We start from the raw sequence: 15125 nt of genomic DNA, 5'->3' as shown, positions 1-15125 counted from the left end.
TTTCCCAGGTCCACACACGCAGCTGGAGAAGCTGCATTGTCACCTCTGATCTCACCCCATCTCAGTTGCAAAGAGAAAGCTGAAAGGATATTCTGAGGGCTGTAGGGGAGCTTGTACAGGGGACCCCTGAGTTCTCTCCCCAGAGCACTAACCAGATATGCTCACACACGCTCACACATACACACACACACACACACACACACACACACACATTCGGCCATGAAGTAAGATAACAAAGCTATACCAAGAAACATCATAGATATAGCAAAGATATATCTTTGATATCATATAATATATATATATTATATGATATTCCATTGGGGAGGGCATGTGCCTTGCACGTGGTCCACCTGGCACCCCAGACAGTGTCCCTGAGCACAGTCAGGAGAAAACCCAGAACACCACCCATTATGATCCTCCCAAATAAATAAAAACAAAAAACTCAAAGTATAAGGCCGCAGTGATAGCACAGCAGTAGGGTGTTTGCCTTGCAAGCAGCCGACCCGGGAAGGACCCGGGTTTGATCCCTAACATTCCATATTGTCTCCTGAGCCTGCCAAGAGCAATTTCTGAGCACAGATCTAGGTGTAACCCCTGAGCATTGCCAGGTGTGACTTAAAAACCCAAAAACAAACAAACAAAACACACACACACACACACACACACACACACACACACACACACAAGCTATTTCTCAAACCAAGTATCACCCAAACACTGCCAGCAGTGGTCATTCTTGAGTGTAGAGGCCAGAGGTAACCTGAACATTTTCAGGTGTGTCCCCCACCAAAAAAAAAAAAAAAAGCATCATGAGCCTACTGCATGCACAGTGAACCTAGGGGCAGAACACAAGGTCACAGATATTTTTCAGAGTGACTGGAGAAACATCCATATGATCAGGAGCACTCTAGTGGGGATTCCAGACTGTCTCCTACCACTGACCTCTTAGGGCTTTTAAATCTGGGGTTTCTGAGGTGGGAGAGCTAGTACAGTAGCTACAGCACTTGTTTTGCTCACGGCTGCCTCAGGTTCTATCCCCAGCACCTCCTAGAGTACCCTGAGCCCTGCCAGGAGTGATCCCTACGTGCAAAGCCAGCCGGGTGTGGTCCCCAAACCCCAAAAATACGAGGGAATTTCTTTTGACTTTGGAGGTTTCATCTTTTGTTTGTTTTGGGGCCACACCCAGCCGGTGTGTGGTCCCCCAAACCCCAAAAATACGAGGGAATTTCTTTTGACTTTGGAGGTTTCATCTTTTGTTTGTTTTGGGGCCACACCCAGCGGTGGCGCTCAGGGGTTACTTCTAGCTCTATGCTCAGGAATCCCTTCTGGCAGGCTCAGGGAACCATATGGAATGCAGGTGGATGGAACCCATCCATTGGTCAAGTACTTGCAAGGCAAATACCATCCCCTCTGTGCTATCACTCCAGCCCCTCTTTGGAGGTTTCTTCTTTTGGGAACTTCCTTAGCCCTGAGTTTTTTTTTTTTTTTTTGGGGGGGCCACACCCGGTAATGCTCAGGGGTTACTCCTGGCTATGTGCTCAGAAGTTGCTCCTGGCTTGGGGGACCATATGGGACACCGGGGGATCGAACCGCGGTCTGTCCAAGGCTAGCGTAGGCAAGGCAGGCACCTTACCTTTAGCGCCACCGCCCAGCCCCCAACCCTGAGTTTATTCCTGACTCAGAGCTCAGGGGACCATATGTGGTAGGTGCCAGGGACTGACCCTAGCTCAGCCACATGCATGCAAGGCCAGCACTTGAACCCCTTTCCTCTCTCTCTGGCTCCGAAGGACCTCTTTACTTTTTCTTTTGGCTTTGGAGAAGAGGTAGAGGGAAAAAAAATAAATGCAACCCAGGAGGATGTGGGCAGAAGCAAAGAGGGACAGAAACTCAGGGCTCCTCAGTCCCCCAGGATCATGCACAGAGATTGTGTCTAGCCTAGCCAGATCTGCATGCCTGTACGCAAATCGCCTCTCAGACAAGTATGTCTTGTGTCTCCCTGATAGAGACACCACCGGGACTCCATTGCAGATGCTGGAAACACAGAGGCTGATTCTGGGCTCAGAGAGGGGTCATGGTCAGCCCTCAGCTTCACTTTCCTTGCAAAGGGACAATCGTGTCATGGAAATCCCTGGAACTGATGGCAGATCAGTGGGTACTGCACTTGCTTTGCCAGTGACTGACCCGGGTTCTGTCTCAGACACCTTATAGGGTTCTCTGAGCACTGCTGGGAGTCAAGCACCCCTACCCTGCACAAAAAAAAAAGTGGTAAAATGCGACGGGCAGAGTAATAGTACAGTACAGTGGTAGGGTGTTTGCCTTGCATGCAGCCAAACTGGGATGAACCAGAGTTTGATTTCTGACATCCCATATGGTTCCCCGAGCCTACCAGGGGCGATTTCTGAGTGCAGAGCCAGGATTAACCCCTGAGTGCTGCCAGGTGTGGCCTAAAACACAAAAACAAAAAAGCAGTAATAGCAATTCCTTTCCAAGCAGCCTCCCAATGAAAGGCACACTGAGACTTGGGGCACACTTCCACTCCTTCCTTCTCCCACACCTGCATACATAATCCAGGCAGGACCCTTAACATTGCTGTGAAAACACAAATTGGGCACAGGAAGTCTCGTGTCTGCATGTAGCATATGTGGATGGAGGTCATACATCTCTTGCAGAGACCTATGAGGGGACATGCCCCCTGTGGCATCTTCCAACCCCATCCCTGAGACCCCTGAGCGTAGCAGTGGACTGTGTGCAATTTAGAGGATGGGGTGCTGGCCACATGGGCGCCCTGGGGAGCTCCTGAGCTTGACGGTCATCTCATGAGTGAGTGTGTCCTGTGTTAGGAGCAAGCCCAGCCCAGAAGTCAGGAGCCCAGGACATGGTGTTCCGAGCTGGCAGATGTCTGCCCCGCCCGGGGTAATTAGGAACCGGCCGGGACTGGCCACCATCCCAATCGGGCCTCCGCTGTCCAGCTGCCCAATGACCCATAAAAGGGGGTGAAGGACTGGGGTACTAAGACATGGGGAAGGGACAAGTTCAAAGACTCCTTCCACCAGCAGTTCCCACCCCCAGATGGAGCCTCCTCTCATTGCTGCTGGTTCTCCTATTCCCCGAACTCATGGTTTCCCAGCCTTGGAGACACCAGAACTGGGCTGGGATACCCTCTCTCCCACTGTCTGTGCCCCTGGGTCAGGGACACGCAGTTCCTGGGGTGGTGGCCGCTTCTGTTCTGTATTTCATCTCCCGAAGTCCTTCCAAGTCCCCATAGGCGTACAGAGATTAGTTGGTCTTGGCTACACAGGAGGGTATGTGGTCGACACAGGTTCAATCCCTGGCATCCCACGGTGTCCTCAGAGTATCTCCAGGAGTGAACTCTGAGCCCAGAGCCAGGGTGTCAGACCTGACTGGCCCCCCGACCAGGCTGCAGCTCGGTGGCAGCAGGAGCGTGAGATGTCCTGGCCCGCCCATGTCTGTTTACCCAAGCCGCCCCGACGTGCCCACGCCCGCCAGTGTGCACACCCAGGGGGGCACGTCAAGACTCGTGGCCGGGCTCCCCTTTGCACACCCACACCCTGACACACCCAGAGACACCAACACTTCCTGACTCATGCTTGTCCTGGGGGGATGGGGGGCCCTTCCCAGTGGGTGTCACCTTGGCTCTCGCTCACAGCCCAGGTCACGGCCCTGTCTCTCTGGGAAGATGCCACAGCAGTGGAAAAGGATAGCAGGGGTCCCCCAACAGGTGCTGTGGGCCTGTGAACTGGCCCCACCCCTGCCAGCAGCCCCTTTTTGCTTCTTCACAATGTGAGGGTGGGAGTTTTGGGGCATGAGTATGGGTTTGCCAGTCACTTGAGAAGAAGGGGTGAGGTGCAGGCAGAGGGGCAGGGGCGCCTCTGGTCTAAGCTCAGCATTCCTGATCCCTAATTGGAACGCCGTGCTGGGAGGGGCAGGCATGCTCCCACGGGGGCAGGATTTGAAGGAGTTGGGGAGTGTTTGCAGAGACTGTTAATCCCCAGCCTGGCAGAAAGGCCTCTCCTGGGGGTGCCCACTAATTGCCAGTCCAGCAGCGGGAGGTGCAGGCCAGCTGCAGGCCTGATCCGCTCCCTACTGGCCTCTGGCTAGCCCTGGGCCTCTTGGTTCCCACACTTGAGCATTACAGCCTTGGGTGGGGGGCCCCTTTACCCGGGGCTTGCCAGAGCCAGAATCAGCCACCCCTTTCCCAAACCACTGCCACTCAACAGCAAAGCTTTGAGCCAAGCTGGAGCCCAGGGGAGAGCGGCTTTGGACAGAGCCTGACCCGGAGGACAGCACCAGGGGGTGATGGCTCCAAACCTCCAACCAAGGAAAAAGCCAAGCCACTGGGGGTCAAGGTCATTTTATTTATTGAGGAACAAGAGGCAGGGAGAGACGGGGGACAACTCCAGCCCCCACCCCCACCAGGGGGAACGGAACCCCCTCCCCGCCTCCTCAAGGGACTCCCCCCCTCCTCGGGGGTGAGGGTGGGGGGGACTTTGTGCAAACTTGGCCCCGGGACGGGCTGGGGGGGGGACGCAGAGGTGCTACTGGGCGCTGGGGGGCTTGTAGGGTTCCAGGAGCAGGGCTGAGAAAGTGTTCACCTTGTCGGCCCCCCGAACCTCGTGGGGGAGCAGCGGTAGCTTGACAATGTGGAAGTCTTCATAAAGGTCCTCCATCTGCGGAGAAAAGAGAGGGTCGAGTGAGGTCAGCGGGCTCTGGTGTGGACAGTCCTCATCCCTATGCACTGGAATTTGCAGGGCTTTTTGTGGGGGGAGTGGGTCAGATACAGCAGTCTGCCCCCAGTTCCAGATTGAGCTGGGTAGGTCCAGCATTGAGGGAAGATTTTCTTTCTTTTTTTTTTTTTGTTTGGTTTCTCAGGCCACACCTGTTTGATGCTCAGGGGTTACTCCTGGCTAAGCGCTCAGAAATCGCCCCTGGCTTGGGGGGACCATATGGGACGCCGGGGGATCGAACTGCAGTCCTTCCTTGGCTAGCGCTTGCAAGACAGACACCTTACCTCTAGCGCCATCTCTCTGGCCGCTAGTATTTTTCTGTTCTTTGTTTTTGGGCCACAACCCCAACCAGTACCAGTCGGCTTACAACTAGCTCTGTGTTCAGCAACTACTCTTGGGGGCACTTGGGGGACCCTATAGGATGGGGGAGATCAAACCCTATGGTTGGGTTATTTTTTTTTTTTAATTTTTGGGCCACACCCAGTGACGCTCAGGGGTTACTCCTGGCTGTGTGCCCAGATATCACTCCTGATATCTCAGGGGACCATATGGGATGCCGGAGATCAAACTTTGGTCCGTCTCTGGTGGGAAGCGTGCAAGGCAAACACCCTACCGCTGTGCTGTCACTTAGATCCCAGGGATTGGGTTTATGCAAAACCAGCGTGTTCCCTGCTGTACTATGTGTCCAGCTCGAGACCCTGACACAGGGACGCACCTGGTCCAGGTACTTGGCCTGAATCTTGTGGCGGGCTTCACACATCTTGCAGGGCTTTTCAGGGTCGGGGAAGACCAGTTGGTTGACGATAATGTTGTGTGTGTCAATTCTGCACTTGGCCAGCTCCTGGATGAGTCGCTCTGTCTCGTAGAGCGACAGGAACTCGGCAATACACACGCAGATGAATGTGGTCTGTTCCTGGAGAGGTGGGAGGGATCCAAGAGGCACCATGAGGACTGCTCTGGCCCAGGGCAGCCCCCACCCCCCTGGACCCGCCACCTCAGGAACTTACAGGGTCCTTGAATTGCTCGCTGACGGAGCGGATGACTGGTAGTGTCTCCTCCAGCTTGGAGGCCAGCTGGTCGGCATTCATGTCGCCTAGACCCAGCATGTTACACATCTGTGGGAGGACGCAAAAGGCTTGTGGGGCCCCAAAACGTCCACAGATAGGGGCCTCAGGCTGACCACTTGGGCACTGCCCTGGGATATTATCTTTTTTTTTTTTTGAGTCACACCCAGCAATGCTCAAGGCTGACCTCTGTCTCTGTACTCGGGGATCACTCCTGGAGAGTCTCAGGGGACCCTCTAGGATGCCCGGATTGGACCTGAATCAACCATGTTGGAGGCCAACGCCCTCCCCACTGTACTACTGTTCTGGCCCCCGATTTCTCAGATTTGTGCTGTAAAGCATGGGGGTATCTGGAGGTAACGAGGGCCTGACCTGTGCCCCTTGTCCCATCCCCTATGGTACTGGCCAAACCTCCAAGTGCCTTCATGCTAATAGACAGAGGTTGGAAGAAGTGTCCCAGGTCCTACTGTTTTGTTTTGGTTTTTGGTTTTTGGGTCACACCTGGCAGTGCTCAGGGGTTACTCCTGGCTCTACACTCAGAAATTGTTCCTGGCAGGCTCAAGGAACCATATGTGATGCCGGGATTTGAACCCCCTGTTCTTCTGCTTCTAAGGCAAACACCCTACTGCTGTGCTATCTCTCTGGCCCCTCCAGGTCCTGGGGGTTATCAAGTCCTGGGGGCATCTCTTAGCCAGGAAGGAGAGGCGCTGGGAAGTCCAGAGGCTTGTTCAGGATCACTAGGTTGGCACCCCAGAAACTGAGTGGTGACCTGGCTCCAGGACACAGTGCCCAGACCCTGAGAACCAATGCTTTCCATGGGAAATGGGGCGTGGGGGGAGGGAAAGGCTATGGGTGGGTTTATGGGAGATTCCCGCCTGACCCCCCACACCTGTGAGATGAAAGGGCTGATCTGGTTCTTGATCTGCATGAGGCGCCCCAGACCTCGCTCCACAATGGTGGGGAAGTTGAGCAGCCGTAGCGTGTGGCCCGTGGGCGCTGTGTCAAACACCACCACAGAGAAATTCATGCCCTTCACCAGCCTGCGGACAGAAGGCAGCTGGTGGGCATCAATGTTGCAGAGCATCCTCGGCAGGTTCTGCCCCTCATCCTTCACACTGCCCCCTACCCTCTGCCCCACTCCTTGCCTACTCCCCCCCCCCCCCACTGTCCCACTGCCCATCCCGACCCTGCCAGATGCCGGACCTCATGACCTCGGCGTAGCTCATGGCCTCATCGATGCCTGGGAAGGCGCTCATGGCCTCCTGCATCATCTTCTTGCCCATGCTCAGCATGCTGTCCTCCTCGAAGAACTCATCAGGCAGCTCGGCCACACCCAGGCTCGGGTCTATCTCCTGGGGGTGAGAGGGGAGCCGCTCTAAGGCAAGTGGGGATGCTGGCTCCTCTGGGCTGAGGTTCTGAAACCCAGCTTGTTTCATGGGACAGCAAACCTCTCACGAGCAGATGCGAAACTGCACAGGAGCAGCCGGGGGCTACCACTCAGCAGTGAGCAAAGCCCTCATCGCTGGGGCACAGGATTTGGTCTGATCTCGCAGGCACAGCCTTTGGAAGACCAGGAGGGCTCTTCTCCAACCCCCAAAGGCCTGCTCCCTACCCAGTTCAAGCCACCTTTCTCTCTTGCCTGGATGTACCGCCTGTCTCCTTGCACCATTCGTGATTTAAAATCCCTTCTTGCCTTAAAACCAAAGGGACCTTGCAAAAAGTGTGTTTCCCTCAAGGAAGAGGTCAATGGCTCTCAAGACGAGCCTTGAAAACAAGAAGTCATGAATTAAGCCCTGTGGCACTGAATGCAGCCCTGGACAACTTGAGGTTGGTTTTCCTGATCCTCTGCACCCCAGAGCCCAGGGGTGAGAGCACTGCCACTCAAGTGTGCAATCACCGGCGAGCTACTGCAGTGATTGCATCATCCAACCGCTAGTCAGCAGTGAAATTAAAGTGTCCAATCGCCAGTGAGCACTGCAACAAAAGCATTCATCCAATAGTTGGTGAGCATCGTTACTTAATCGTCCAATTACTGGGAGCATACTAGAGTGCCCAATCGCTGGTGAGCACCATGACTCATGTGGCCAATTGCAAGGGAGCACTCCAATTATAGCATCTAGTCTCAGGAAGCATCCAATCAGGACTGAGGCATCCAATCCACAGCGAGCATCACTACACAGTGGGGCACAAGGCCACAAAAAGTGTGACACCCTTCGAGATTGTGTGTGGGCACCACAAATGGTGAGCACTTAGGCATGATGTGCGAGTACTGCAAAGTGATGTGTTCCTTGGCGAGCACCACAACCAAACATGGAAGTACCACAACCAGGAGTGGGTATGAGCCCTCCGACAACATGAACAGACACATTGAAGGAACGGGGAGCCTTAAGAGTTAAGAAATGCATGCAGTGGTGGGCAGCGGGCTCATTACCCAAGGCTGAGACTGACCTCTGCTATGTCTCTTTCCTAAGTCCTAGGGCTCTCTGGCCTCTTTCTTGCTCCATCAACATTCCTCCTCACTCTTGCCCCCTCAGGCAGGCAAGAAGGGGAGGAGACAGCACTGGAGGGGCAGAGGCTGTGAAAAGGGCAGGGCCGGGGCGGCTGAGCGGGAGAGGAGTGGGTGGTTCAGAGGATCCGGAGGGGACCTGCAAATTCTGCTCACCATGGCGAAGAGGTTATCATAGCCCTTGACCTTGGTGGGCACTTTGGAGAACTTCTGGTCAAAGGCATCGGAGATGTTGTGGGCAGGGTCTGTGGAGATGATCAGCACACTCTCCCGTCCCTTGGACAGCTGGACCGCCAAGCTGCAACTGCGCAGGGGCAAGGCCAAAAGAGTGGGTTGGAGGGGATCAGACTGTGTCTGTTCCCAGACTGGTGGGTGGTAGGGTGAAGACATTGTCTCGGATCAGGAGGGCGTAATAAAATGAGTATTTGTTTTCTGTCTTTTTTTTTTTTTTTTTTTTTGGTTTTGGGTCACACCTGGCTCTATGCTCAGAAATTGCTCCTGGCAGGCTCGGGGGACCATATGGGATGCCGGAATTCGAACCACTGTCCTTCTGCGTCTAAGGCAAACGCCTTACCTCCGACCCCAGGTATTTGTTTTCTTTTTTTGTTTTTCTGGGTCACACCAGCAGTGCTCAGGTTATACTCCTGGCTCTGTGCTCAAAAGTCGCCCCTGGCAGACTTTGGTGTGTGTGTGGGGGAATCATACGGGATGCTGGGATTCGAACCACTGTCCGTCCTGGGTCAACTGCGTGCAAAGCAAACGCCCTAACGCTGTGCTATCTCTCCGGCCTCCTAAAATGGGCATTTAGGGTCACCAAGCCTTAGTTCCTGCAGAGGCAGCCTTGCAGATCTGGAACCCTCCAGCTGGCTGACCTGACAGTTCATGCTGCTGCATGCCTGCTTCCTTCTTCTACGGGCACCAAGAGGCTATGCAGCCCGCTGAATTTTCATTCCGGACTCCCGCCCTGTATATACCCTAAGCTAAAGTATAAACTGACAAAACTAAATGGGGGGCTCAATCTACTAGGGCAAGAGGTTCTGAAGGCCTGGACTCTCCCAACTCTTCTCCCAGCTCCCTGGCACTTTCGGATCCAGGCACTCTTGCTGACTTTCCATCCGCAACCGCATGCCAGGCATCGAAAGGCATGGCAAGGTTCAAAGGGGACTAGAGGAACCCGGTGCACCTTCCCTCTGGTTTGCACCCCAGTCTGGGTGCATCTGCTAGGGGGATTTTCCTACTCTCCAGCCCCCTGGGCACCTGCCCACACCCCCAAGCGTTGTGTTCGGGGTGGGTTCGTCCCGGGAATCCTAACGGGATGGTCCAATGCAGAAAGCACCGCCGGGCCGAGCTTTTAGGAGGGATCGTCGTCTAGTTCCAGGCCAGATCCTTAAGGGGCCGCCCCCTGAGGGTCCCCCCAAGATCCAGACCCCGGCCTGGGATCCCAGACCCCGGCGCCCGGCCTCCCCTGGGCTAAGTGGTACATCCCACCACCCGCCCCGTTCGGGGTCCCCCGCCGCAGCCTCCTGCTTACCTGCAGGTGGTCTTGCCCACGCCGCCCTTGCCCCCGACGAAGATCCACTTGAGGCTGCGCTGCTCGATGATGTTGCTGAGCGTGGGCTCCAGCGGCTCCACGTCGGGCGCATCTTCGAACTCGTCCGCCTCAACCCCCCACCCGGCCGCCCCCGCCGCCATCTTGGAACCGGATCACGTGACCCGGCCGGCCGCACCACGCCGCGCTCAGGCGGGGGGGAGCGCGCTCGCGTTTCGTCCTCAGAGCCGGGGCACCGTATTTATTTCCCCTCAGTTTGGCTTTTATACGTTAGTGGGAGATGGCGTGGCCCTATCGCCTCGCTTTTGAGTTCCGCCTGGTTCGCCTTTTAGATGTCGTTCTTAGGGGGACTTTCCCCGCCGGCTACGCGTCTTGGTACGGTCCAAGATACTCCTCGTCGCTGATTGGACCGTCCAGCCGGCAGCTCTCTTCCCATTGGCTATAACGTCTCTGGCTTTAACCAATCAGACTCGCGTTCCGGTAGCCGCCGGCCTGCCCTTAGCAACCGGCCAAACACTCGAGCCACGCGTGCCCAGAGCAGAGGGTGAAGTTTGACATTCGTGGTTTGGCTGCTCTTCACCTCCTCGTAGGCTCCACATTGGGCGATTATTTTTCGCCCTTTTCTCCAGACTGGGGTTCCAGCATCGCCCCATGTCCGTCTCTGCTGTTATCCACTGGCTCTGAGTCAAGATCTGGCTCTGAAAGCGAACCGCTGATGCGTTTGTTCACTGGGCATATAGATCCCCGGGGCTGCGACTGGGCGGGAGAAAGACTCCGGTATCTGGATATCTGGGTACGGTGCGCGGATCGTCGGCCAACCCAGAGCTTAAAAGCCCCTGCGCCGGGAACCACCACACCGGATGGAAGAAGAAACTCCTCCTAGCGCCTCCTTGCACGCTGCTCGCAGTCGAAGCGGAGACTCCGGTCCGGCCAGTTTCCCGTTTCAGTTTCTGCCGGGTGTAAAAATACAACCCGCTGGCGGATACTTTCTCTAAACTTTAGGTGCGAATTCCAGCCTAGAAATGCATCTCCGACCGGGCTTTATTGGATCACCCCCAGGCCATTTGTCTTTAGAACACCTTTATCAGATAAGAGCCCCAGCTGGAAGGCGGGAGATGAGGGCGAAGCCAGTAGCGTCTAAAGCGCAGCATCCATCCATCCACTCGTCCATTCAGGAGACAGATTCCCCAAACCCAGAAATACCTCCCTTTCCCAGTTAGGGGGGTGAGTAGGGGTGGTACCCAAGACTAGATCTACCTTTCCAGATCTAGTCGGGACCTAATTCCAAGGCATCACATTGAAACCTCAGAAGCAAATAATCCCCTCGCGTCCGAAGATAGTCGGGACCTAATTCCAAGGCATCATATTGACGCCTCAGAAGCAAATAATCCCCTCGCGTCCGAAGATAGTAAACCAGAGCGCTGGAAATCTAATCCCCTCCTCCTCCTCCAGTCCCAAGCGGGAAACTCACTCCCTCCGGGATTGGAACCCAGTCCAGCTTCGGATCCAGACGACGGCCTCATCTCTGGGAGCGAGATCAATCAATCAATCAGGCAATCAGGTGGGCGCGCAGCCAGCCAGCCCCAAGCGAGCAGATCCCGGAAAGAAAGAAAAAAAAAAAAAGAAAGCACAACAAAACTCTGCGGGGGCGGAGCTTCGGCTCCGGGCTGGACCACGCCCCTTCGGCCCAGGCCACGCCCCCCAGACGCCACACTTCCCGGCATGCCTCGCGCAGGGCCTTCCCAGCGTCCTCTGCGCGCACCTGGCGACAAGATGGCGGCCCGAGGGAGACGGGCGGAGCCTCCGGGCCGGGAGGCGCCGGGCCCCGCGGGCGGCGGCGGCGGCCGATGGGCCGAGTCGGGGCCGGGCACGTCGCCCGAGAGCGGGGACGACGACGCGGGGTCGAGCCCGGTGTCGGGCGGCGTGAACCTGTTCGCCAACGACGGCAGCTTCCTGGAGCTGTTCAAGCGGAAGATGGAGGAGGAGCAGCGGCAGCGGCAGGAGGAGCCGCCCCCGGGCCCGCCGCGCCCCGACGCCCCGGCCGCGGGCCCCGGGGACCCGAAGAGGAAGGGCGGCCCGGGGCCCACGCTCAGCTTCGTAAGGAGCCGGCGGGGTGGGGGCGGCGGGCGCCGGGCCGGAAGGGGAATCGGGGAGCCCGGGCCCCCCTCCTCGGCGCCGGCCGCGTCTCCCGCGCGGGGTGCGGGGTGCGGGATCCGGGTCGTGCACGCCGGAGGGAAGAGCGGGGCGAAGGCCCGGCCCTGGTTGAGCCGGTCCTGGGGCCCAGCCTCGGGGTGCTAGTGCTTGGGGATCTGGGGGGACCCCAGAAGCCTCGGGGTGTCCCAGAATAGGAGCATTCATCCCGGCTTGGGTGGTGCCCCAACTTTCTAGTCTGGGATCGCCCCCTCTTCAGCAAAAGCGGGGCTCGGGGACCCCCCTGGAGTGTGGCCCAGAAACACTGCTCGCCTTCCGAATGACCCCGGGGAAATGGCCCGACTGCCTTCGTCCCGAGTGCCTGTTCGCGGAGCCCGTTCTTCTTCCCTCGCCCTGGGAAGGGCAACCGGGAGCGGGTGCAGCACCCCCCCCCAGGGGGCTCATGCCATGGCGAAGTAACCCGGAGGTCGGGACTGGAACCCCCCGCCCCGTTTTGCAGACTCTGCTCTGCTGGGAGGTGGTTTCTTTGGTAGCTGCTGGTCCAGAGTGGGAAGGGCTCCCTCTGTTCTGGTTCTCATTTGGGGGACGATTCTCTAAACAACAACACACACACTTGCCTCCTTCCCCCAATATGGTTGTCAGAACTGGGGGTGCGGGAGGGGGCAACTGCAGGTAGGACTGTGGTTAAGCATCAACATCTCCTCCTCGCTCCGCCCAGACGCTGTTGGCTTGAAACGGAGGCTTTGCTGTTGATTGGCTCCCCGGAGCTCAGCTTTGGGTCCCTAGGGGTTTGGGGTGCCGAGATTCAACCGTGGGCTGTGGAGAAAAAAACTCCTCCTGACTTGAGAATAACCGACTCAGGTTTCCTCATCTGCTACAAAAGGGGGTGGGCAGTTAACTCTTGTGGTCCCTGAAGGCCTGGTGGAGGGGAGGAGGGTCGCTGTCTGCCTTTGACCGTGAGTCATTGGGCAGGACGAGGGTTCCTTGCCGCTCCTGGGCCTCAGTTTTCGCAGCTCTGAAACGGGGTGTTGACTCTTCTTCACCTTGGGGGTGGCGTTTGATCCCTTGGCTCCGGCCTTAAAGGGAGCTGTGGCCCATGGGTGTTCTGCGGGCACTAGAGAGGGCTTGGCTGTGCAGGGAGACCTGGGCAGGGCCCGCACCCCCCAACCCCAATCCCGGGGTTCTTCGGGCTACGGGGCAGGCGGTGCGGGCACTGAGTCCCTGTGCCCCTCTCTGATTGCTGCGCAGGTCCAAGGGCCACCGGGCCGGGCTAGGAAGGTCTAGCTGGCCTCCTCCGCCGGCGGGCCCGGCTCCTGTAACCCTGCAGTCTTCTGTCCCTTCACCCAGGTGGGCAAGCGCAGAGGCGGGAACAAGCTAGCCCTCAAGACAGGAATAGTAGCCAAGAAGCAGAAGACGGAGGATGAGGTGAGTGCTCCTCCCCCCTTCCCTGCCTGCCGCCAGAACTGGGGTGTGTGTGGTCATCAGACCATCCTGACCCCAGGTTTTTGCTTCTTCTCCCTCCTTGCTGTGTGTCCTCCCGCCCCTCTCCTCCTCCCCCAGGTATTAACAAGTAAAGGCGACGCGTGGGCCAAGTACATGGCCGAGGTCAAAAAGTACAAAGCCCACCAGTGCGGCGACGATGACAAAACTCGGCCCCTGGTGAAGTGACCGGCCGGCCCACCCGCGGCCTGCACTCGCCGCTGTACATAAGTATTGACCGCGGCGGCGGCGCTGGCCTCCCAGGACTGTGACCGGAGCAGCTCGCCCCGCCGACCACTCTCCGGGACTCTTTTGTACCTTGAGCACTTGCTTCCTGTGACTAAAGGACAGTGTTCACTGTCCCCTCCCGCCCGCCGCCTCCTTGCCTCTGTCTTCCTCCTCCTCCTCCCCCACCCAGCCCCTGCCAGCACTTTTGGGAAGTAAAGAACTTGACCTTGTGCTGGCACCTGGAATCTCCGTGTCTGTGTGTCTGTCTGTGCTGTTGCTTCTTCGTTGCCAGCTTCATTCCACCTGCCCCCTGGGAGGGATTGGAGGGAAGGGAGAGAACAGGCTAGCAGCAGGAGGCAGGAGAGGGGCAGCCCTCTCAGGAGGTGAGCTGCAGAGCAGGGCTATGGAGGGCTTACCTTCCATCAGGTGCTCCGGTTACCAGTCAGGCCCAAGTGGAAGTGCCAAGATAGTGTGGGTGCTAGCAGGCACTAGGCAGATGCCCACACAAGGAGGCCGCAGTCTGGTGGGTGGGGGACCGTGGCAGAGATGAGGCAGAATGAGATGTTGGAATGTTTGAGGACATTGGGTCGGACCATCCCGCTGGGGGACAAATTTGGGCCTTACACAAGCAAGGAGTGTGATCCCCTTTGTCAGAACATTGTCAGAACTCCTCCTAGGAGGTCATCTCCCCATTGTCAGAACTTTGTCTTTTGTTATTTGGGGCCACATCTCGTGGTACTTGGATACTTGTGGTTCTGTGCATGTTGGTTTGTTACTGGGGGGCCAGGGAATGGACCAGGGTTCCTCAGTTGCTGCCTAAGTTCTGCTCACAGAGCATCTCTGGCTACTGGAAGTTTACTCTTTGTTTTTATTTTTTTATATATCTGAAAACTTTATTTATTGATTGATGGGTTTTGGGGCCACACCCAGCGGTGCTCAGGGATTACTCCTGGCTCTGCACTCAGAAATCATCCCTGGTAGGCTCGGAGGGATCATATGGGATGCTGAGAATTGAACCCTTCAGGTCGGCTGCATGCAAGGCAAACGTCCTTTCACTATGCTATCTCTCAAGCCTCTCTGTTTTATTTTGGTTTGTTTTGGGACCAAACCTGGCTGTATTTAGAGGTTACTCCTGGCTCTGCGTTCAGAGCTCACCATGGTGGACTAGAGGGTCCCTAGGGATTTCAGGGATCGAACCCAGATTGACTGTAAGACATGTACAGTCAACAAGGCGCACATGCGTGGTGTGTGTGTGTGTGTGTGTGTGTGTGTGTTTGGACCACACCCAGGAGCATTCCAGGGGTGACTCTTGGCTCTGCACTCAGAAATCGCTCCTGGCAGGCTTGGGACTATATGGGATGCCAGGAATCGAACCCCGGTTCTCGTTGATCATGTGCAAGGCA

The 15125-nt window shown here is 56.8% G+C and overlaps 2 protein-coding genes across 3 annotated transcripts; one reads left to right on the top strand and one right to left on the bottom strand.

Moving 5' to 3' along the window:
- Window positions 1–4356: 4356 nt before the first annotated feature.
- GET3 (guided entry of tail-anchored proteins factor 3, ATPase) lies at window positions 4357–10018 on the bottom strand. Its single transcript, XM_049788539.1, has 7 exons — window positions 9847–10018; window positions 8472–8619; window positions 7013–7161; window positions 6699–6849; window positions 5753–5860; window positions 5461–5658; window positions 4357–4688 (listed from the first exon to the last, which is right to left on the bottom strand). Exons 1-7 carry the CDS (start codon window positions 10005–10007, stop codon window positions 4557–4559), a joined length of 1047 nt encoding a protein of 348 aa, XP_049644496.1. The 5' UTR covers window positions 10008–10018; the 3' UTR covers window positions 4357–4556.
- Window positions 10019–11627: 1609 nt separating this feature from the next.
- TRIR (telomerase RNA component interacting RNase) lies at window positions 11628–13967 on the top strand. Of its 2 annotated transcripts, XM_049788565.1 has the most exons (3): window positions 11628–11961; window positions 13363–13440; window positions 13576–13967. In XM_049788565.1, the coding sequence occupies exons 1-3, from the start codon at window positions 11638–11640 to the stop codon at window positions 13681–13683; spliced, it is 510 nt and encodes a 169-aa protein (XP_049644522.1). In that variant the 5' UTR covers window positions 11628–11637; the 3' UTR covers window positions 13684–13967. The 2 variants fall into 2 exon arrangements, with proteins under 2 accessions (XP_049644522.1, XP_049644523.1); XM_049788566.1 differs by lacking the exon at window positions 13576–13967 and having other exon boundaries at window positions 11628–11938; window positions 13363–13439.
- Window positions 13968–15125: the final 1158 nt, after the last annotated feature.

This window comes from Suncus etruscus, chromosome 15, assembly GCF_024139225.1.
Source record: "Suncus etruscus isolate mSunEtr1 chromosome 15, mSunEtr1.pri.cur, whole genome shotgun sequence".
Taxonomy (NCBI): Eukaryota; Metazoa; Chordata; class Mammalia; order Eulipotyphla; family Soricidae; genus Suncus; species Suncus etruscus.
The sequence above is the reverse complement of the archived record's forward strand: the minus strand, read 5'-3'. Positions and strand labels throughout refer to the sequence as shown.

Bases quoted from the DNA above. Each gene is read 5' to 3' on its own strand.
- TRIR (XM_049788565.1), top strand. From the start codon at position 11,638: ATGGCGGCCCGAGGGAGACGGGCGGAGCCTCCGGGCCGGGAGGCGCCG. The intron at 11,962-13,362 runs GTAAGGAGCCGG...CCCTTCACCCAG, and splicing joins CGGGGCCCACGCTCAGCTTC to GTGGGCAAGCGCAGAGGCGG. The intron at 13,441-13,575 runs GTGAGTGCTCCT...CTCCTCCCCCAG, and splicing joins AGCAGAAGACGGAGGATGAG to GTATTAACAAGTAAAGGCGA.
- GET3 (XM_049788539.1), bottom strand. From the start codon at position 10,007: ATGGCGGCGGGGGCGGCCGGGTGGGGGGTTGAGGCGGACGAGTTCGAA. The intron at 5,861-6,698 runs GTGTGGGGGGTC...GTCCTCCCACAG, and splicing joins TCAGCCCTTTCATCTCACAG to ATGTGTAACATGCTGGGTCT. The intron at 4,689-5,460 runs GTGCGTCCCTGT...TTTTCTCCGCAG, and splicing joins AGGCCAAGTACCTGGACCAG to ATGGAGGACCTTTATGAAGA.